At 43.0% G+C, this 23,331-nt stretch overlaps 1 protein-coding gene across 1 annotated transcript in view; it reads left to right on the top strand.

Moving 5' to 3' along the window:
* The window catches only part of FAF1 (Fas associated factor 1), a 306,114-nt gene that overhangs the window by 29,821 nt on the left and 252,962 nt on the right, over positions 1–23,331 (top strand). The window contains exon 2 of the mRNA XM_045027160.1: positions 4,342–4,410. Within this exon, the coding sequence (XP_044883095.1) occupies positions 4,342–4,410 (69 nt within the window). The remainder of the gene's footprint in view (positions 1–4,341; positions 4,411–23,331) is intronic.

Genomic DNA, 23,331 nt, shown 5'->3' with positions numbered 1-23,331 from the left:
CGGCCATCTACTTAACAATGGATGTGAATGCATCTTTCAGTTCTTCTTGGTAAGCGCTACCTGCACACTTGCATCTCCTGAGATGATGATGATGAGATCAACGATCTCTACTTGGCTCCAAGCAGATGCATGCGGTATGGTGTAATGCTGCTATATTAATACTACTTTAATGCCAAAGTATTCAAATTCAGGAGCAAATTGACCAGACCTGGCTGCATGCCAGCATTTAAACGGGGTGCTACATTCAGTCAACTTGACCCTGGTACAGTGGAGAGCACACAGGTAAACAGACGGATTGGTCACGATGACACGTAAAGCAGTGTGGAATAGCAGATGGAGGCCTGTCAAAATAGTGTGAAAGAGCATTGTGTGCACATGAATGCCAGTCAGCACTAATTCAGTACATAGTGAACTTACTACGCCTTGAAACTCTGTACAGACTGTACAGAGTTACTGTGTTTTAAGGATTTGCATCATGTAGGCAGGGCATTTCAATGTGCACGACTGCCCTATGTAAAAATGCCCCTACTTTATTTGACAGATTTTGCTTCCTTTGTGTATTCAGAGTTACATTTGTTCATTTTAGTGACTGTTTTTTACTTCCTGGTGTACTCCTGTTACCGGTATTGGCTAAACATCACTATGAGAAAATGAGTAGGATTCTATTCTGAATTGTATATCATCAACAGAACTGTTAAATACGTAAGTAAATTTCAACTGCATGACAAACTCTGACCTCAGTTACTCAGGTGTGACAACTGTAGTCATAAATCGAAGAGCAACATTGGACCTGAAGAATCTGTAGTGCTGGTAGAGAGATTTGTCAGAACACAGCTTGACTTTCCGATGTCACCTGGAGTTTGCAGGGTTGACATTTAAAAATAAATAAATCACATTTTTACTTGTAAACTGACCAAATTTGATATTGTAGTTCAATGACTCATAAGCAGAATCCCAGAATGGAAAGAGACTTCAAACGTGACAGAATAGAACCGAACTTCAATGGAATTTAGCAACATGTCATTTATAAGGTGCTGAGAAAACAGAAATTAGCCACTTTTTAATGTAAATAATTATCATTAGCACTTGATAATTTGTAGTAGCCCAGGGAAGTACCTTGATAATTTTAGGTTGCATTTGATGGTGCAGGTTTTACACCAGACGTGGGCAAACTATATGGCCCGCAGGCCACATCCAGCCTGCGGGACTGTCCTGCCCGGCCCCTGAGCTCCCAGCCAGGGAGCTTAGTCCCCAGCCCCTCCCCCGCAGCCACACGGGCCGCGCTCTGGTCTGCCGCTCCCGCTGGGTGGGTAGTGTGGGGAGCGCAGTTGGCTCTGGCTGGGTGTCGTGGCTGTGAGCTCCTGCTGCTGGTAAGGGGGCAGGGAGCGGAGGGCCCTGGGGGGCAGTCAGAAAGGAGGGGGTGGAGGTTCTGGGGGGGCGATCAGGGGAGGGGAACAGGGAGGGATGGGATTGGGGGTCCTGGGTGGTCTGTCAGGGGAGGGAATGTGGATAGGGGTCAGTAGGGCAGTCAGGGGACACGGAGCAGGGAGGGTTGGATAAGGGGGTGGGATCTGGGGGACAGTTGGGGGGGTCCCGGGAGGGGGTGGTCAGGGGATGAGGAGCAGAGGGATAGGCGGCGGGAGTCCCGGGGGGGGGCTGTCAGGGGGCAGGGGCGTGGATAGGGGACGGAGCAGGGGGATTGGATAGAGGGTGGGGGTCCTGGGAGGGGGCAGTCAGGGGACAAGGAGCAGCGGGGGTTGGATGGGTTGGGGATTCTGAGGAGGCAAGTCAGTGGCCGGGAAGTGGGAGGGGGTGGATAGGGGGTGGGGGCCAGGCTGTTTGGAGAGGCACAGCCTTCCCTACCCGGCCCTCCATACAGTTGCACAACCCCGATGTGGCCCTCGGGCCAAAAAGTTTGCCCACCCCTGTTTTACACCTAACTCTGAATATCTGAACAGTGACTAGTTTGATTTTTTTATATAGTCTTAAGTGGTGTGATTTCAGTATAGAAGCTTGAATGTCTTAAAAATCACACAATATTTTTTATTGAGATGTTTGTCTTAATTACTGTAATTTCAGCTGGAAAAGGCAAGTAAACAAACTTGTCCTCTCCTATGATAGAACTACCAGGGATGACTTCTTTCTTGGGATTTAGACCATTTTTAGAAGTGATTTAGATTTACAGTAGAATCTCAGAGTTATAAATACCAGAGTTACGAACTGACCGGTGAACTACATAACTCATTTGGAACCGGAAGTTAGCAATAAGGCAGCAGCAGACAAAAACAAACAGAAAAGCAAATACAGTACAGTACTATGTTAAACATAAACTACTAAAAAAAATAAAGGGAAAGCAGCATTTTTTTCCTGCATAGTAAAGTTTCAAAGCTTTAGTAAGTCAATGTTCAGTTGTAAACTTTTGAAAGAACAACCATAACCTTTTGTTTGGAGTTATGAACATTTCAGAGTTAGGAACAACCTCCATTCCCAAGGTGTTTGTAACTCTGAGGTTCTACTGTAGTGTTTTAGAAGTGATAATGTTGGGCCTGACTTTGACTAGTGGGAGTTGTGAGTGCTTAACATCTCTGAAAAATCAGGTCTATTTATTTTAAGGTGTTTGTCTAACCTGCACCACCTCCCTAGGCAATCTATTCCAGTGCTTAACCCACCCTGACAGGAAGTTTTTCCTAATGTCCAACCTAAACCTCCCTTGCTGCAATTAAGCCCATTGCTTCTTGTCCTATCCTCAGAGGTTAAGAAGAACATTTTTTCTCCCTACTCCTTGTGGCAACCTTTTGTGTACTTGAAAACCGTAATCTTGTCCCCTCTCAGTCTTCTCTTTTCCAGACTAAACAAACCCAGTTTTTTCAATCTTCCTCATAGGTCATGTTTTCTAGACCTTGAATCATTTTTGTTGCTCTTCTCTGGACTTTCTCCAATTTGTCCACATCTTTTCTGAAATGTGGCACCCAGAACTGGACACACTACTCAGAGCGGAAAAATTACTTCTCGTTTCTTGCTTACAACACTCATGCTAATACATGTATGTAGAAAGAGAGGCAAAACTGACTTGTGCTGGATTGTGGTAAAGAGATTCATTCCAGAAAGAAATAATTGCACAACAAATGTTTCACACTCTCTCCCCCACCCCCATGGAACACTTGTATGATAGACTGCGTTAAATAATGAATTAATCAGTTATTTGGCAATGTATGACGAGAAGCGACTTCTCAGTGGCAAAGCTGAGAGTGATGCCCTACCTGTTGGAAGTTGTACAGTTGAGAAAAATGTATGTATCTAAAAGCAAGTGGCATGCTGCATGTGGATTGTAAATAGAACAGAGCTCCGGCTTTGAACTGGGAGTTTGAGCTAAAATCTACAGTACCATTCCACTGTGAATTATTACCATCATTTAAAAAATATTTACTCTTAACCTGTTGTCAAGGTTATACAAATGGAGACACAGTATTTGTAAAGCTGTGTTTTTCTTTCTCCCCGTCTCCCCCACCAGCCCCCAACCACAAGTAAAAATTCTCTCTAGCCTCACTGGCAAATCTATAATCTCCTCCAAGTGAAGGCTTCAGTGTAATGACAATCCCAAAGATTCTGCTATAATACCCTATAATAAAAAATCAATAGGCATGGGTTCATTAGGCAAATTGTGTGGTTCTAGAAAGGTGTAATGTAGGGACAGAGCAACATGGATATATATTTACCTAAGTGAAGTACTTAAGTCCTATACATTTAACTAGACATATTTTTTAATAAGCTAAGGGAGTGTTAGTCAGTTTTTGTGATCAGAGGTCAGGAAGGATTTTTTTTTTCTCTTCATACTTCCTTGTCTAACAGTCAGATTGGTTGCTTGGTGTTTTTTGTTTTGCACGGGAGAATCTGCTTTTGTTTTTACTAAAAATTTAAAATATGTTAGACTTGATATGGCAGAACTCTAGATCTTAGGTTCTTGTATATTACTTGAATTATGGTAGTATCTGAGCATTACACAGTCCTTAAAGTATGTCTCCCCAGAACACTCCTGTGGCATAGGGAAGTACTATTATCCCCATCTTTAACATGGGTGACTGAAGCACAGAGAGGCTAAGTGGTTTACAGGATGGCTGTGGTGGAGCAGGGGCTTGAACCCAGGTTTCCCAAATCCTACGTTAGCCTCTGACATAAACTGTCCTTTTCCTCTTGTCATCACATGGTTCTAGGCTTCAAAGACCCATGCCTTGACTTTGGCTATACCCAGCTACTTAATGTTAAAGAATTAATACTGATCTGAATTCTGTTTAAATCAACATCCCCCCCCTCCATTTAATACTTTTTTGTTTTTCCTTTTAGGCATGTACCGGTATTGAAAATATTGATGAAGCTATTACGTTACTTGAACAAAATAACTGGGATTTAGTGGTAAGTATGTCTAAGAAAATGATTTTGTAGCACAAGTTCATATACTTGTTGGTACCGCCTAAGCAAAACTTGAATTGAATTTGTGACTTTTTCCCCCCTGTTAAATACATAATTCACAGGAGAATTAGCTACCTGTTGATTAGATCCAAGTGCAACTTTGTATGTATACAATAATTAAACATAACCTTTTAAAAAGACAACTTGTAGATGTAAGAATCTTCAAGGATTTAGTTAGTACCCATGAAAGAAATGGGAAGTAAACCACTTTCTTCAAATAAGCTATTTTTTGAATGGCTTAATTTTGCCACTGCAATTTTTTTTTTTTTGCTGCTATTTATTTGTATTACAGTAGTGCCTACTGGATCAACAATCAGCTCACCCTACTCCCTCCCGCCCACCTTTTCCTGCAGACTTGGCGGTGTCCAGACACTAATAAAAAGACAGTCTCTGTCCCAAGTGTCACAATCAATATTGTAGCAAGACTCAGTATGTGGATAAGACAAACATGGCAGTGAGTAGGCAGGCAAGGTACCAGAAAAGTAAGCAAATCAAAGTGTATTAAGCAGAGATGTTGGCTCACTGCCTGCTTAGGTGTAGTGATCTGGTAGTACTCTATAAATATTTTAGGAGAGGTTAGTCATAGGGCTAGTCTACACTACGATCCGGGTCGACGCGGTGAGTTCGACTTCTTGGAGTTCGAACTATCGCGTCTAATCTGGACGCGATAGTTCGAACTCCGGAAGCGCCGCAGTCGACTCCGGTACTCCACCACTGCAAAAGGCAGTGGCGGAGTCGACCTTGGAGCCGCGGACTTCGATTCCGCGGCATCTGGACGGGTGAGTAGTTCGAACTAGGGTACTTCGAATTCAGCTACGCTATTCACGTAGCTGAATTTGCGTACCCTAGTTCGACCCCGCTTCTTAGTGTGGACCAGCCCATAAGGAGGAATTTGAAGGATGCTAAGATAGTGGCTCAGTGATGTTGTCAGGGAGGTTTTCTCATTCATGAGGCATGGCCTTTTGGTTTTTTTTACCCTTGACTTTTCTCTGTCACTGGTGACATTGATACCTTTGTCTTATAGATGCCACAGAACTGGAATAATATTGTGTTTTTTCTTAGTAAAGCCAGGTAGATCATTATGAAAATAAGATTTTGGGAAGATTTTAAAGAAGAAGTTAATTAAAAAAATTAAGTACTTAACAATTTGCCTTCTGTAGAAGAATTGCACATTTGTAGTGAGTCTGTGAGGCAGCTACTGATCTGGATTCTCCATGTCCAGAAAACCTGAGAAAAATGCAAAATGGAGCTATTAAGATACAGGGCTGTTGGTGGTTGTTGGGGTTTTTAAGAGAATGAGGACAGGATAGCACATTTTGATAACAAAATAGGGTAAAATAGCCAAACATTGACATGTGCAAATAAAACAAAGTGCCCTTTCTTAATTAAACTTTACATAAAACATTTTAAGATTTTTGCCAAATGATCACTTCCCCCCAACCCCCAACCCAATAGACAGCTGTTTCATATATCCAAGCAGGGTAATCAGAAATCTTTACATTGATGATTTTGTGCAATTAAAAATAGACACTGTGATAGGATGTTGTCATGACATCATGTTTCCTGTCTTGAAAGTAAATGTCTGTTTGCCTCACCATTTATGCAGAAGGAGGCGACTCCTGTGCATTTTATTCAGGTAATAAATACTCAGTTTAATGCCAAAAAAATAATTGAATGCATTTTCTTTCTATTACTTACAATTTGTAATTTTAGATGCTTAATTTAGGTATGGCTTTGAAAAATGTTTTCCCTGCCCTAATTTTTTGCTGACCCGAAAAGAACACAACACAACACAACAAAACAAAAACCTTCCCCCACAAATTTAAAAGTATCTTCTTCCCTTATTGGTCCTTTTGGTCAGGTGCCAACCGGGTTATTTAAGCATCTTGACCCTTTACAGGCAAAGAAGGAATTTTATGGTACCCTTAGCTGTATGTTTATAACAGATGCATTAACTATTTATCCTAACGTCTGGATGTGGGAAAGGGGGACTGTAGTGTATTACAAGTGCTTGTGAGTTTGGCTGACAGAACAGTGGTGAAGAATTATGAGGACAGCTAAGGAGATCAGTCTTGTAACTGATCTTAACTTGATGGCAGGACATCCCAGGATGCAATGTCAGAGATGCAAGACTGAACAGAAAGGGGGAAGTGAATAGTTGAAGCTGTGAGGGCTGATAAAGTTACCTAGAAATAAAATGTATGGGGGGGAAAGAGCTGATGCAAGAGACAGCCTTGAAGGAGACAGATGGAAAGTTGGAGAGGGAGGAAGATGAGCTAATAAAGGAGATGCTGAAGGAAAAATTGGAGAGGTAGGGTGAGAACAGGTATTTTTTGAAGCAAAGTATGTGGCGGGGGGAGAAGGGAGAAGAGAGGTGGGCAGTGTCCTGTGAAGAAGGAGTGATAAGCTGTTTCTGAGCCAGTGCATAGGTCGAGAAGTGTGAGAATGGAGAAGAGGCCCGTGGACTTCAGTGGCAGTAGATGATGGGTTACCTTTTGATGAGAGCAGTCTTGGTGGAGGGAAGGGAGTGAAAGCCAAATTGCAGTGTGCTAATAGGGAATTGGAGGAGAGGAAATCAAGGTGGTGAGTGGGAGAGCATGTTTAAGAAGCTTGAAAGCAGAATGGAGAAGGGAAATGGGATGGTAGTTAGAGGCAGGGTCAAATGTCAGGTTGTCAAGGGCAGGGTTACTAGAGAATGTAAAAAGTGGAGATGAAATAAGGGGTGAGGTAGACTTATGAGTTAAGGCAGCAGTTCAGTTGAAATTAACAAGGAATATAGAATTAATTTGTAGTGTAGGAAGTCTGCCTGGTCCCTGAGCTTACTCCAGAGTTGCTCAGTGGCACTGGTGCAAGGTTAAGCTAGGTTTGAGGAACAATGGGATGAACAGGAGTGGCAAAGGAAAGGGGTAAGGGAGGAATTTAGAAAGTTGCTGTTTTCAGAAAAGTGGTGAAGGAAAATATAGCACCTTGTCACATGAGAAGGTTTTCCATCAGCTTTCACGAAAGGATTCTCTTGCCAGTTGTGACTCTAGAAATAGAATCAGAGTTGTTACATAGGTCATGCCATGACCCAAAGGCAGCTCTGAGGCAGGTCTCCAAAATGTTCAGAGTTTCTTTCTGAACTATATAGCGCTAATGGGCAGCATTTAGAACTTCAGGAACAGCCTTCTCTCCACAGTCTTGTGCTCAGAACTTATCACCTGGTGTGTTGTCAGGTGAACTTCAGTAGGGCATCCAGAGAAATTCAAATGTTTAAATAGGAAGCCAAGTGAGTCGTGCAAGAATATGGACAATCTCTGCTCCAGGACACTCTTGCAACACTAAAAAAATGCAAGTCAAGCAAACATAAGCAAAAGAAGTTCTAGTCTAAGGGCAGGAAGCTCATTGGACTTTATTCAGGCTACCTGTTTATCTTTGCTCCATTTCACCCTAAAGGTGTTATGTAGAGAGGAAACTAGGTGGATGACTCATGGCCACCTGTTTCCTCCTGAATTCTGATCGTGAGTGTCCTGTACTCTGGGACACCAGCCAAAGCAAGAAGAAAGCAAGGACTGAGAGTGAGGCTGAATGCAAAACAGTCCCAAGATGGGAGTAGTCAAGTACCTCTTGGTAGAGGCCAAGAGAGAATTTAAATCAGAGTGGGTGGAACTAGCAAAGAGCAGATGCTTCAGAAAAATGTGAAGGCATTTTTACAGCTTTTCTAAAGATAAACAGGGTGACATCAGTGCTTTGGCTTCTGCACTGGTTAAATGGCTACCATTTGGTGTCCAGATGGAGTTTAATATGTTTTATGAAACCATAAATAGACAGTGCCCCCCTTTCTGTGCCATTCAGCTGCAGTTGCTAGTAGCAGAGGTGCTTGGGCTGGAGTCTCTTTTGTATAAAAGAGAAGCTGGTGGCAAGGCAGAGAGGCTCTCAACCTTTGAATTATCCCATAGTCCAGAACAACCCATGCTTGTGTGTGGGGTGAGGTTTGTTTTTTGCTTTGTTTGCTTTTTAATGGCCATACTGCAAGGGTTATCTCTTGACACAAGCTTTTACAAAGATCTTTTTGCGTGGTGAAGGATGGTATTTGTAAAATGGGCTACCATATAATTTGATTATTGCGGTTTGACTTTTGAGGAGCAGGGGGAGAAGCTTCTGATTTTTGTTAAGGCTTGTGATTTTAAATCCACTAAAATACCACAGAGTGATTCCCACAGTGGAGGGAATAATTCTTCTGTATTACATAAGTGAACACTATTGAGTCCTGTATCTTTTAGACATTCAATCTTGATTTTAAAAATAAGTGATGATGAATTTAGTACTACTACTTTGAGTGCTTGCTCATGTCCATTCCATTATAGGTGCATGTGCTTGCCACATGTACCGGTGCTGAAAGATTTTCCTCAGAGATAGCTGTAGGGGACCAGCTCTGGTGCCCTCTGGAATGGTGCGCGTATGCACCAGTATATGCACCTCCCTCCCTCAGTTCCTTCTTACCACCAGTGTTGGTGCTGGAACACTCTCCTTGTTCTAACAAGTGGTTCTCTTTCAGTGGTTCTTTGAAATTTTCTTATGTAAATAGTTGCAGTTAGAAATAGTTAACAGTTCCTAATAGTTATTTAGTTATTTGTAGTTATTTGTAGTTCCCTGAGGGACTTAGCCCAGCGACGGGGCATGCCCTGCTCCCCGTGCTTCAAGCCGTGCGATTGCTGTAAGAAGCCCATGCCAATCAGCTATCCACATCTTAGTTGTTTGAAGTGTCTGGGTGAGTCCCACATTCATGAAAAGTGCCGTATTTGCAAGGGATTCAAAGCTCAGACCAAAAAGGAGAGAGAGACATTAGGCTCTGTGCGCTCCTCATGGAGTTCGTTCTTGCACTGGCCTTGGAGCTGGCACATTTGGACTTGGTGCCGAGTACTTCGGCATTGACAAAAAGTACGCCCCCGGTACCGACTTTGTCCCGACGCCAATCCTTGTCACCAGTACTGGCCAAAAGACACACAAAGCATGCCAGGAGAGGGCGCTCTCTGGGATCCCATAAGGGTAAGGGAGAAGAGGAGCCTAGACCTGTCACCGGAGCACAGCCACACTGCAGCCTTGCCTATTGGGCCTAGTCCGCCCCGTGACATGCCTCCTATGCCAGGGAGTGGTAGAGGTACACAGTCCCTCACGTTGCTGTCCACCCCAGAAGCCTTTCAAGCGGCAAAAGACATCTTCCTCTTCCTGATGCCGCTTTATCCTCGGGAAGAGAGGCCTAAGGATCCATTTCTAGGGGAAAGCCCTCTGTGGCACCCCTGCAGAAGTCACCGCCGCGGCACTGTACTCAGGCCCACTCACCAGGACCGTGCCAACGATCTCCAGAGCTGTGTCTTGAATCACAGACCTATGGCCACTTGGTGGGTTCCTGACACTGATCACTGAACTCCATGCACCGATCTCCGGGATCCAGACATCAGCCACCAGATCTGCGGTATCGGGCCACAGAGGCATGCCGCCAGTCCCCGGAATTCCAGCAGCAGTCACCTGAAAGGTGCCGCTCCCTGGTTCCCAGGCGCTGCTCACCGGAGTATTCTCGGCACACTCTGGAGTCCTGGCACTGCTCTTCGGAGCAATGCCGGTTGCCGGAGCCCAGACGCTGGTTGCTAGAGTCTCGATGCCAGTCTCCAGAGCGTCATAGACGATCGCTGCGCTCCCGGTCGCTGGAGCCAGCACACAGTTCCTGAAGCGGGTGTCATTGTTCTCTGAATTATTACCAGGCCTATGAGCAGCGCTGCCGGTCGCTGGATAGGTGGTCTGGCTCATTGGGGTCCCAATACCACTCCCTGTTTGGCAGGCATGAGACCAGCAGACATAGTGGGGAAGCCTACCCTATGGTGGAGCCACTATGGTCACCATTCCTCCTGGGGCTCTGAGAGCGAGGAGTTGATGGCCACCAGAGATCAACCATCACTTGCATAGCCAGCAGGATTTTCCCAGAGCCAACCTGCAAGCATGTGGCCGCAGGGTCAGTGGCCTGGGCCCTGGCAAATCTATAACCCATGGGTAAGGCTAAGATTCATGGATATTTTTAGTAAAAGTCACGGACAGGTCAATATATAACAATATTAGGCAGTGGTTTTCAACCTGCGGCTCAACGCGGGCTGCTTGCGGCCCAATTAGCACAGAGCGGCGGCTCATGTGACATCCTCAGGGCCATACAGGGTAGTATTGGATGTGGCCCACATAACACGTTGTGGGTCACATATCTGAACATTTTCAAAGGGTCCCTCATCTCCAGGATGGCCCTACAGCTTCCCTTGACTCTGCAGACATGGCAGCACGATCATTCGCAACATCTGTGGTTATGCGCCGTGCATTCTGGCTCCATCTCTCTGGGTTCCCAAGGGCGGTCCAGGCAACAGTTGATGACTTATCCTTCAAGGGTCAAAACCTATTTGCAGACAAAACTGATGTGTTTTTACACACCCTAAAAGATTCAAGGGCAACCTTAAAAACCCTGGGCATCTAAGTACCTGCAACCAAAAAGAAACAAGGCAAGTTTTATAACCAGAGTTTCTGGTCTACGCCATCCTCTCAGCCCCAAAGACAGTTGGACCAACGGCATAAACAGTGACAGAACAGACGTCGACAGAACCAAGATCAGCCTACGACGTCTCTACAATCCACCTCTAGGCAGTCATTTTGAAGGTGTGGTCGAAGGCACAAGACCTTTACACTCTCTGACTCCGGAACCAGAAATGGTCCCTCGCTCATTCGGAGACTGTCTGTCTGTCACCATACTACCCAGTCTGGAACACTATCACAACAGCCACATGGGTTTTAGAGATTATCCAGAAGGGCTACACCATCCCCTTTATTTCTGTCCCACCTACCCACCCCCCCTTCCCCGTCCCTCTTCAGGGACCCTTCTCAGGAGCACCCTGTTACAACAGGAAATAAACCACCTTGTACAGTTAGGTGCTGTGGAACCCATACATCTCAACATAGGGGGGAGAGTGTTTTATTCGCAATACTTTCTAACAATAATTCTGGCATTAGAGAAGGGAGATTGGCTCTCGGCCGTCGACCTTCAGGATGCTTATTTTCATATTACCATGCACCCGTCACACAGAAGATTCCTGAGATTCACCCTAGGCAAACAGCATTTCCAACACAGTATACTATCCTTCGGCCTATCCAGTTCCCCAAGGGCTTTTTCCAAGGTTCTCGCTGTTGTTTCAGTTCACCTTTGCAGACAGAGTAATGATATTTCCATACTTGGATGACTGCCACATATGGGCACCAACCTGGCAAGAAGTGATAAACCCCACGCAGAGTACGATAACCTTTTTCACAAACTTAGGGTTGCAAATAAACGTGCAAAAGTTGGAATTCACTGGTTCCTGTCCAAAAGTTGGAATTCATAGGAGCCTGTCTCGACTGTCTAACAGCAATGCTACCCGAACAACGCTTCTTCACTGTAGTCAATCTAATTTCAGCAGTGAGGGACTGCTCACAAACATCCACCAGAATGTGTTTGCAACTTTTGGGGCACATGTTGGCAACAGCATTTGTTATGAAGCATCCCAGACTCCACATGAGATGGTTGCAGGTCTGGCTTCGAACAATGTATATACTGCACAGACGCTCTCTCAACAGATGCTTCACAATGCCACGCAGAGTAAAAACTAGTTAAAATGGTGGACACAATCAAAGAACGTCTGCTTGAGTCCCTTTCCAACAAAAAATTCCAACCATGACAATTACTAAAGATACTTCCCTTATAGGTTCCGGGACACATCTACTCAATGATACGGTCCAAGGCCACTGCTTCCCAGAAGAGTCCAACCTGCACATAAACTTACTGGAGCTAAGGGCAGTCCAAAATGCATGCAACCATTTTCTCCCTCTAATCAAGAACAATGCTGTCAAGATCCTCACAGACAATATAGCATACGTGTTTTATATAAACCGCCAAGGGGGAGCACGATCATATTCCCTATGTACAGAGGCAATATGTCTTTGGAATTGGTACATCACCAACAACGTAGAGATATCGGCATCCTATCTGCTGGGTTGTCAGAATACAACAGTGGATGTACTGAACAGGGATTTCTCACAAACCCATGAGTGGGAGATGGATTCTGGAATTCTCAAGTCCATATTCAAAGTATGTGGGTACCCCACCATAGATCTATTTGCAACAGCTCAGAACACCAAGTGCCACAGTATTGCTCCAGAGTGGGATTGGGACACCACTCCCTAGGCGATGCTCTCCTCATAAAATGAGAGGCGCCACTGATGTATGCATTTTCTCCGACCCCACTCCTAAGCCGAGTCATTCACAAAATCAAGTAGGACAAATCCAGGGTCATTATCATAGAGCCCACATGGCCCAGACAAACGTCGTTCCCACACTTGCGTCAGATGTGAATGAAACCACCTCGCACCCTTCCCCTAGTACCTCACCTTCTATCAAAAGATATAGGACGCGTCCATCGCCCCAACCTCGCAGTACTCCACCTCAGTGCCTGGTTACTCCATGGCCGACTGGGGTCGAGAAATCATGTTCTGAGGAAGTAAAAGATATATTACTTTGCAGTCGGAGACTAAGTACAAGAAAGACATATATCCATAAGTGGAAATGATTCTGCCCCTAGTGCCAAGATAAATAGATTTTACCACAATTGTTCCCCCTACAGAGTATCCTGGACTATATCAGCGTACACTTGGCTGCTATTACCTCCTTCCATGACAAAGTGAACGGGGTCACTGTATTTGCTCACCCGATGATTACATGCTTTTCTTAAAGGAAAACACTTATCTTACAATAAGAAACCCTACACCCATGTGGGATCTCAACCTTGTTCTATGCGGACTCATGGGGAAAGCTGTTTGAACCCCTTGCAACCTGCTCTTTCTTGCACTTATCCATGAAGGTGGCTTTCCTCGTTGCCATCACGTCCACCAGATGGGTGGGAGGATTAGGTGCCCTAATGGCACATCCATGTTCTACAACATTCTTTAAAGATAAAGTAACCCTACAACTGCATCCTAAGTTCAGACCCAAAGTTGCCTCCCCCTTTCATTTAAACCAACCCATTTACTTACCTGTATTTTTTCCTAAGCCACATGTAGACGGGAGGGAGGCTGCACTCTGCATGTTGGATGTTAACAGTGCATTAACTTTCTACATTGAAAGAACAAAAACATTTAGAAAATCACCTGGACTATTTCCATAACAAACCATCTCAAAACAGAGACTATCCAAATGGATATCAGGATGTATCCATTTGTGCTACCAAAACAACCATCTACAACCTCCACTGAGAGTTCACACACACTACACCTGAGCACTGGCAGCATCTGTGGCCTTTCTCAATAATGTCCCTATTACTGACATTTGTAGAGCAGCTACCTGGGCATCAGTCCATACTTTCACTAAACACTGCTTTAGAACAACAATCAGCATCAGATGCTCACTTTGGACTTAGTGTTATCCACTATCAATAGACCAACCCCGAAGCCCCTCCCCTCCACTGAGGGGCACTGCTCAACAGTCACCTAAAGTGCAGCACCCCCAGGGACACTCCTTGAAGAAGAAGAGAGGGTTACTCACCTTGTGCAGTAACAAGTTCTTCGAGATGGTTGTCCCTGTGGGTGCTGCACTACCCTCCATCCTCCCCCCTACTTTGGCGTTTCAAGCCAAATCTCTGAGGTAGAGAAGGAACAGGGGGACAATTGGCTGCGCACCGCTCAGTAACTACTTGGACAGCTTTGGGGTTTGCGCGGCCCAACAGGGCACTGCTACGATAAATCTCTGATTATAAGCGCAGTGCGTCAAGACACCTAAAGTGGAGCACCCACAGGGACAACCATCTCAAAGAACCTCAGTTACTCCACAAGGTGAGTAACCCTCTCTCTTTGCTTATGTACAAAATGGATCCTGAGATATTTTAAGTTATACCTATGTGTTTCTTTTCTCTCCAATCCCAGTCTTGAAGTGTCTTCATGAACCTAGATTGCTTTACCTTGCATATCTTTGTTTTTATAATATGGTAGATATTAGTAATAAGAGCTAATGAAAAGCACAAGTCCTCAGGGCTGCCCGAGGGTGAGGGGGGGGCAAGTGGGACAATTTGCTCCAGGCCCTGAAGGGGCCCCCAGGAGAATATAGTATTCTATAGTATTGCAACTTTTGTTTTATGGAAGGGGCCCCCGAAATTGCTTTGCCCCAGGGCCCCTGAATCCTCTGGGCGACCCTGCAAGTCCTAGGTATAGAGAGAGAATCTGAGGGCAGGTCTACACTATTGCTTATGTTGCTATAACCTAAGTCACCCAGGGGTGTGAAAAAGCCACCCCCCTGAGCGACACAAGTTACACCAACCTAAGCGGGTGACTTTCTCCTGCAAACACAGCTACGGTCTCTCCTGGAGATGGAGTAATTATGCTGATGGGAGAGCTCTCTCTTATCAGCATAGAGCATCTTCACCAGATGCACTACAGCAGGACAGCTGCATCAGTGCAGCTGCCCCAGTGTAGCACTTCTAGTGTAGACAAGCCTTTATTGGTAAATACAACAGGAAGCAGGGTTTGTTGTGTTCAGTTTCCTACCTTCTGCAATATGATGGGTGCAAAACTGGTTGGAAAACCATTCCTAGAGAGTAGTTATCAGTGGTTCACAGTCAGGTTGAAAGGGCATAACAAGTGGGGTCCCGCAGGGGTCAGGTCTGGGTCCAGTTCTGTTCAATATTTTCAATGATTTAGATAATGCATACAGAATACACTTATAAACTTTGTGGACGATACCAAGCTGGGAGGGGTTGCGAGTGCTTTGGAGGATAGCATTAAAATTCAATGATCTGGACAAACTGGAGAAATAGGGTGAAATTCAATAAGAACAAATGCAAAGTACTCCATTTAGGAAGGAACAATCAGTTGCACACATACAAAATGGGAAATGACTCCCTAGGAAGAAGTATTGTGGAAAGGGATCTGGGGGTCATAGTGGACCACAAGCTAAATGAGTCAACAGTGTAACACTGTTGCAAAAAAAAAAGCGAACATCATTCTGGGATGTATTAGCAGGAGTGTTGTAAGCAAGACACGATAAGTAATTCTTCTGCTCTACTCCGCTCTGATTAGGCCTCAACTGGAGTATTGTGTCCAGTTCTGCGCGCCACATTTCAGGAAGGATGTGGACAAATTGGAGAGAGTCCAGAGAAGAGTAACAAAAATGATTAAAGGTCTAGAAAACATGACCTATGAGGGAAGATTGAAAAAATTGGGTTGGGTTGTTCTGGAAAAGAGAAGACTGAGAGGGAACATAACCGTTTTCAAGTACATAAAAGGTTGTTACAAGGAGGAAGAAAAATTATTTTTCTTAACCTCTGAGGATAGGACAAGAAGCAATGGGCTTAAATTGCAGCAAGGGAGGTTTAGGCTGGACATTAGGAAAAACTTCCCAACTGTCAGGGTGGTTAAGCACTGGAATAAATTGCCTAGGGAGGTTGTGGAATCTCCATCATTGGAAATTTTAAAGAGCAGGTTAGACAAACATCTGTTGGGAATGATCTAGATCAGTGTTTCCCAAACTTGGGACGCCGCTTGTGTAGGGAAAGTCCCTGGTGGGCGGGGCCGGTTTCTTTACCTGCCACGTCCGCAGGTCCAGCCGATCGCGGCTCCCACTGGCCGCGGTTTGCTGCTCCAGGCTAATGGGACCTGCTGGAAGCGGCGGCCAGTAAGTCTCTTGGCCTGCACCGCTTCCAGCAGCTCCCATTGGCCTGGAGCAGCGAACCGTGGCCAGTGGGAGCCGCAATTGACTGGACCTGCGGACGCAGCAGGTAAACAAACTGGCCCGGCCCGCCAGGGGCTTTCCCGACAGAAGCGACATTCCAAGTTTGGGAAACACTGGTCTAGTTAATTAGTCCTGCCACGAGTGCAGGGGACTGGACTAGATGACCTCTCGAGGTCCCTTCCAGTTCTGATTCCATGATCCTGTCTCCAGAAAAATTGATAAACAATTTACATACAATTCTAAAATAGAGCTCACTAATTTTGAAATAATTTTTGTTTTGGTTTTTTTCCCCACTAGTAATGATAGAAATTGTAATGTATACGGCACTTAACATAATATCTAGCTCTAAAAAAGACTACAGTTTCATCAATATATGGTGGGTTCGTTTTTCTAAGTTCACATAGCCATTTCAGAATAAATGTGATGTTCATAAATTTCAAAAACTCACAAAATGGCAGTGATCATCTTTATTTTAAAAATACATTTTTAAAGTGGGCTTTTCTATATGAAGAAATATGTGCCTCGCTGCTGTATTTAACTTCTTTTATTCCTTCTGCTGGCAGCGGTTCAAAGCACAGTGTAATTGCAATAAAACAGTGGTTTAGTGCACCTGTAAATGTGATGACTTGCAGTTCCTCTCTTACACGACTTCCAAGAATCAGCTGACAAAAACTGTTCTGTGCTCTGAGAAAGAAAAAATGTGTGGTTTTTAACATCTGTTTTTATAATGCTTCAGTTCCACACCTGTAGTATATTTATGGCTAACTTAATAGTATTTCTCTTTGCAGTTTTTCTTTTACACAGTACTCCTTTTAAAAACTGACTTTGTAGGAGGGTCAGATAAATACTATATATAAAGAATGCACCCTTAAGCTTATTTTTACTGTTTTGAAGAGAAAGGCCTTGACTTTTCACAGGGAATGAGTTAAAAGATCTGAATTAGAAAAGATGAACTTTGATTTTGCAACTTCTTTTTCTCTTGGACTTCCAGTTATGGATGGGATTCCTGAATGAAAAATTGGTGTTTTCCGTGTTGCCGGTTATCAGAAAACTTTCTTTGTAAGTTTTATTGCTCTCTCTGTTGGCCCTTGTTAGCCTTTTTATTAAGGGCATAAATAACCCTTTAAATGGCTTATAGACAGATAGCTGGAGCTGTGTCTGATGAGCATTGGAAGAGGTGTATCCTGTTGGAATGTGTGATTTTTTTTATTTTTTTTTAATTTGAGGGTGTATATAGTTTCAAGTTATTTTAATTCTACGAAATGGAAGATGATGGCTGGATGCTCCTAATAGATCTATTTATGAGAATAATAATGCCTAACTCTTATGTAGTGCTTTTCATTAGTAGACAATTAAAAAGAAAGATCTTGGATTAAGATGCTCAATAAAAGATCAAGCTAATATTTTGAGGGAGGTCTAGTTAAATAAAAAACGAACCATTCTGAAATAAGTGTCTAACTTTTAAACTATGAATTTATTTTTTTTCTGTTTGAGACTTAAAAAATAACTACATTTAGAAACTATAAAATCTCCAAAGATACCACTAGTAACAGATCCTTGCATAACTTGGTGGGAACGGATGGACTTGTGAGGACTGCTGCCTTCTCCCACCAATTGCAGTGATAGCAGGTGGTATGTAACATGCACTTGAGTGGTCTTTCTGTTTCACTGTTGGTTGCCAGCGGAGATTTCCACTGACCGTCGCTTCTTTCAGATGTTATTTTAATCATCTTACCTTTCTGTGTTTCTCTTCAGAAATATATTAATCTGTCTCAAATTCTGTCACTTAAACATTTAAATAAATAAAAGCAGTAGTGCCTTTGATCCGTGTGTGAATGTAGCTTTAGGTCACATTAAAAGTTTTAACAACTTGTGGCATCAAAGATCCCATTGAGTCTTCATTCCCGAGATTACGAGGGCTTGACTCTTGCAAATATTAGTTTGGTTAGTTACATTCTGCCTTCCCAACTTACCTGTGCAGTTTAAAATTGACACAGGATTTTTCTTAAGTGTGGGACAGTGTAGCTGTGTGGTATTAAGCAGCTGCTACATTCCATGCCACAGCTGGCTGCATTTCTGTGGTTGGGGCAGTGGTGTGTGTGTCTATATATTGTGGTGGTGAGATCCGTATGATTTAACTTACAACTTTGACACCCTCCCCTGAACTAATGCTGTTCTTCAGATACTCCAAACCACTGAGCAGCTTTCTTGAATTTTAAACACTCAAACAGAAACTCTGCATCCAAAATGTGTTTGTTTATTTCAGAATTGCATTGGTTTATGGTATGTGTGAGACAATATTCAATCTTGGACTATTCTGGGCATGAAGGCTTTATTCTATTTAAAATCTGGGATTTCCCCTTTCCAGTTATATTCAGCTCTTGTTTCTAGTTGTGGCAGGTTGTTTGATAGCAGGCTTTTAAATCATGGTGTTATGACTTAGGAAAAAGTTTCTTTAGATTAAGAAACTTCTAAAAAAAAAATTTTTTTTGTTCTACCTATCATGATGTGTAGCATCTGTCTCCCATACTTTGGACTGTCCCCTACCTAAGCAGCAGCTGACCAATTAGAAACTTGAAGATTTTTGCCAACCTTTGATAGATCCTTTCTTATGCTGCGGCTCCAGTTCGTTCTCTGCCTCATCTGAAGGCAGTTGCAGCAGCTTTTACTTCCCTACTCTTCTGTGAAACGGGGTGGATAAAACCCATGATTTAATAATTTTTTATTTAAAAATTTTAAATTAGATGTTTATTTGCTAGTTCTTTACTTTGTTCCCACTTTATAATCTTAAACAAAATAAATCCACTTTAGCAATTTGTTTCATTAGGTCCCTCGTTGTCAGAAGAATTTTAGATATTTATATAGAGGGTGGTTTTTTGTTTTGTTTTGTTTTTTTAAACCAAGAAGTTTCACACACTAATCCTCATATGTATTGTAAAAGACAAGTTCCAGGGGCTCATTAACATCTTTATTATGAGAACAACACAAAGACCCAGTGCTATATTTATAGCCAGCACCACCTTCTGAGATGTGTTGAATTTCCCCAAGTCAAGAAAGCAGAAATGCTTGGACCAGTCTCTGCTTCGACCAGGCTATACTTTTCCATCACAGTTTGAAGTCAGTGGGACCTGTGTTTCTAAATTGCATCTGAAAATGCCACCTACAGGTGCCCGAAATGTGGGTTTAGAGTAGTGCTCCAGTCCTAAAAAAGAAGTGTTGGAACATACTCATAAGTGAGAGTATTGGAAATACCGGAATATTGTTCCAGATCTCCCCCCCCGAAAAAACAAACAAACAAAAAAACAAAACAACCCCGTTTCAGAGAGTTTCAGCATGACTTGGTCACGCTTGAGCAGCCTAACTTTAGGCTCTTATATTGGAAAATTTTGGCCTGTTAGGTATAAAACAAACAAAACCCAAACACCTTGCTATGACTATCTCCTCAGACCACCAGTTCCCAACTGTTCATTGACATAACTGTTCTCTTGCCACTGCTCTAGCAACCAAATCTCTACATTTTGCTTGTCCATTTGAATGACAAGTAAAGAAAAGTGTAACTTCCAACTGTCAGCTCCCCTTTACCCAGCCAACATGTCTCCTGTATGGCAGCAAGAGGAGCGTGTAACTTCCTTAACTCTCTGATACTATCTCAGTCTGGCCTGGCGTGAATAATTAACATTCCAGCTTGCAATGTGTATATTGTGTTTAGCTGTTATCCAAAATTCACGACCCTTTCCATTTGTTAGGCTGGCATTGAAATCTATATAAATCACTTTGGCTTGCTATACTGTTTGTATAGCAAGTGCGTTTTGGATCTAATGGTTTGTTAGGCCAATCCATCCTATGTAGGTCACGGGAATACCATGTCATGGCCTGCTCGGAGTAAGTATGAGTAGTTCTACTTTAGTCCACTTGGTTTGTAAGGCTAACGAGTTTGAACTGCTTGGATTTGAAATCAGAGTTCTTCTCTTGACAGTCTTGTGTGAAAAGGCTAAGGGGGTTCTGTCTGTCCTGTTTTGAAATCAGTTTTCCTTCTTCTAGATGCTGTTGGTTCATGGCACCTTATTCCATAATATTTGGTGCAACCTGTCTAATAATAATGTTGCATCCAACGAAGTGGGTATTCACCCACGAAAGCTGATGCTCCAATACGTTTGTTAGTCTATAAGGTGCCACAGAACTCTTTGCCGCTTTTACAGATCCAGACTAACACGGCTACCCCTCTGATATTTGTCTAATAATGATACTCTTGATTACACCAGTTTTCCAAGGTAGCAGTAAATTACAGTAAAGTACTTACAGTAAATTCCAAGTTGACCAAGTAGTTGCATCTTGGAAAAGGGACAATAGAAAAAGTGTTGAAATGTGGTAGCGGTGAAGTCATAGAACAAGTGGACTCTTATGTGTACCTATGAAGCTTGATTGGTGCTGATGGCTCTATCCAGTATGAGGTTGAAAGGAGATGTGCCTTAGCAGCACGTGTTGCACAGAAATTGACAAAATTATGGACTGATATAAACATTACGTTTGGTACCAGAGTGAAAAACTTATCAAACCACTCTACTACCAGTATTACTCTGTGTCATGATCTGAAAGCAGCTGCATTAAATGAAGCAGTCATCAAAAGTCTGGGGGCAATAGAGATAAGAGTTCTTCAAACAATGAGTAGAGAGGAATGATTTAAAGACAAATGAAGGTAAAAGGAGAGTAGGAGCTGAAATCAAGGTATGGGATTGGCTGCAGCTGAAAAGATTACAATAATGGGGACACTGTAGAAGACAAATAGATGATGGGATACTAAAGAAAATAATGCAAACACCCTTGAGGTCAGTCCGACCTGGAGGCTGACCACTGACTAGTTAGTAGGACTATGTGTGCAGGGACATGACCAGGCTAGGCTTAACAGAGGAACGAGCCATAGACAGGAACAAACAGCGATGCTGTACTGCTCTTTGTGTCTGTGAAGATGCTCTGGCGTGAAAGAGAGAGTATTTTTTTAAAGAAAGTTTACAGTAACTTAGTGGATAGAACATCTAAACTACTTTCATAGTTAGTTCTGAAGCTATTGTGTTTTGACATGACAGCTTTTATACCATTGAGAAATTTTTAAAGTAAAAATACAATTTTAGCCTCTTAAGCATGTGCAGAAGAGCTTGCATAACTTTAAGCACAGATGTAGTCAAAATGGGGCTATTAATGGGAGTAAAATTACATATCTTCCTGATGTTTGCAGGATGAGGGCCTTAATTTTCAATTTTTGTTGTTGCCTATAAAAGTTTTTTTGTAAATTTTTAAATTATACTGTACCAGTAGTGGCATTGGGGAAAAATCATTTATAAATTAGTTTCATTATAAATTTTAATCTAAAGTTGTAATATCAGAACACTTTCAAACGTCATTTTACAAATCCTCCATGTGATTGAAATTATTTTTAAAAAAGTGATGTAAGCCATGATTGCCATGATTTTAAGTGGTTCCACTCTGCTGTGAAATGCATGAAATCTTTGTGGAGGGCTCAGTGTGCCTTAGGTATTGTGGGCTCCCCGTACGTTTTTTTATTGTGGGAAGGGCTGATCCACTTGCCTCTCCTCAGACCACTAAGAAGGGGAACTATCTGATCTTCCCTCTCCAGCCCCGAACGCCGTGACAGCTGCCTCATTTTGTATTATTGCAATAATGACTCGTTGTTGCACGAGTACCATTTCTGAAGACTTGGTCTTTCTGTCACCTGCTGACCTGGAGGCTTAACTGTAATGACAGATATATAATAATTGACTACATTAGCACAATTGCTTATGCTATTTTGACCTTTTTTTGTGTCTGACAAGCACTTTTCTTTCCAGGGACTCAGTACATAAGCACTGGCCATAACTGCCTCACGGGGACAGCACTAGCAGGAATTCCGTCTTAGAGGCAGAATTCTTCTCTGAGTTCCTCAGCCCACAACGGGAGAACATCAACTGTTACATCTCTTTTGAGGGGCAGCATATGCCCTCTGTGTGCCCAGCTAACTTGGTGGGCTGGTGTGGGGAGAAGAAATAATTTTATCCCTGCTTGCTTTCCACTCTTTAAAGTGCCCTACTGAAGGAGCTGTGCTGTTCTCCAGGGAGTGCAGGTGCTGTAATTTAAGTGCAGCTGCTGAGCGGGGGGACGGAGGCTTGTTGTCTTCCCCCACTAACCATGTGCAGCAATGCACAGTATGCTATCTTTTGTTTCACTCATCTCTATAGTACCTTCCTGTATTATTTTACTACCAAATGCTTCCATTACAAGTAGAGAAGTATGCTATGTGTGTGTGATTTTATATTTTGAAGATATGGCAAAATGAATGTATAAACAATTGTAGATATCAATATTTTGTGTGTGTGTGTGTGTGCGCGCGCGTGCACGCGCACAAATATGTGAAACTATAGCAAATGAGAAGGCCATGCTGGCAACTCTGAACTGAAGTCCTCTATCGACAGCACCAGGTACTGACCAACTAACAGCTTCCTTTATGTCAGCTTCCTTTATGCTCTCAAACTTTCCAGACTACTGTATCCCTTTCAGGAGGTCTTGCGTACCCCCAGGTTTCATCTTACTTAAAAACAACTTGCTTACACAATCAGATCTAAAAATACAAAGGTGTCACAGCACACTGTTATTAAAAATTGCTTACTTTGTCATTTTTACCAAATAACTATAAACTAAATCAACTGAAATATAAATCTTGTACTTACATTTCAGTGTATAGTATACAGAGCGGTATAAACAAGTCACTGTCTATATGAAATTTTAGTTTGTACTAACTTCGCTAGTGCTTGTTATGTAGTCTGTTGTAAAATGAGGCAAATATTTAGATGAATTGATGTACCCCCTGGAAGACCTCTGCATATACCCACGGCTACATGAACCCTTGCTTTATGTCACCCCAACCGCGTGCATTAACACTGCTGTGGGAGGACCACCTTCAGTGAGCGGATTGGAGGGAAGTGTACTGTAATGGCTTCAGTCTTGGACTCTGAATCAGGAGTTTCTGGGTTGTAAACCTAGTTCTTATATTAACAATCCTTTTGGCTTCAATCAAATGATTTTTACCTCACTGGCTCAGTTTTCCCATATGT

Source organism: Mauremys mutica, chromosome 8 (assembly GCF_020497125.1).
Source record: "Mauremys mutica isolate MM-2020 ecotype Southern chromosome 8, ASM2049712v1, whole genome shotgun sequence".
NCBI classification, from domain to species: Eukaryota; Metazoa; Chordata; order Testudines; family Geoemydidae; genus Mauremys; species Mauremys mutica.
The sequence above is the reverse complement of the archived record's forward strand: the minus strand, read 5'-3'. Positions and strand labels throughout refer to the sequence as shown.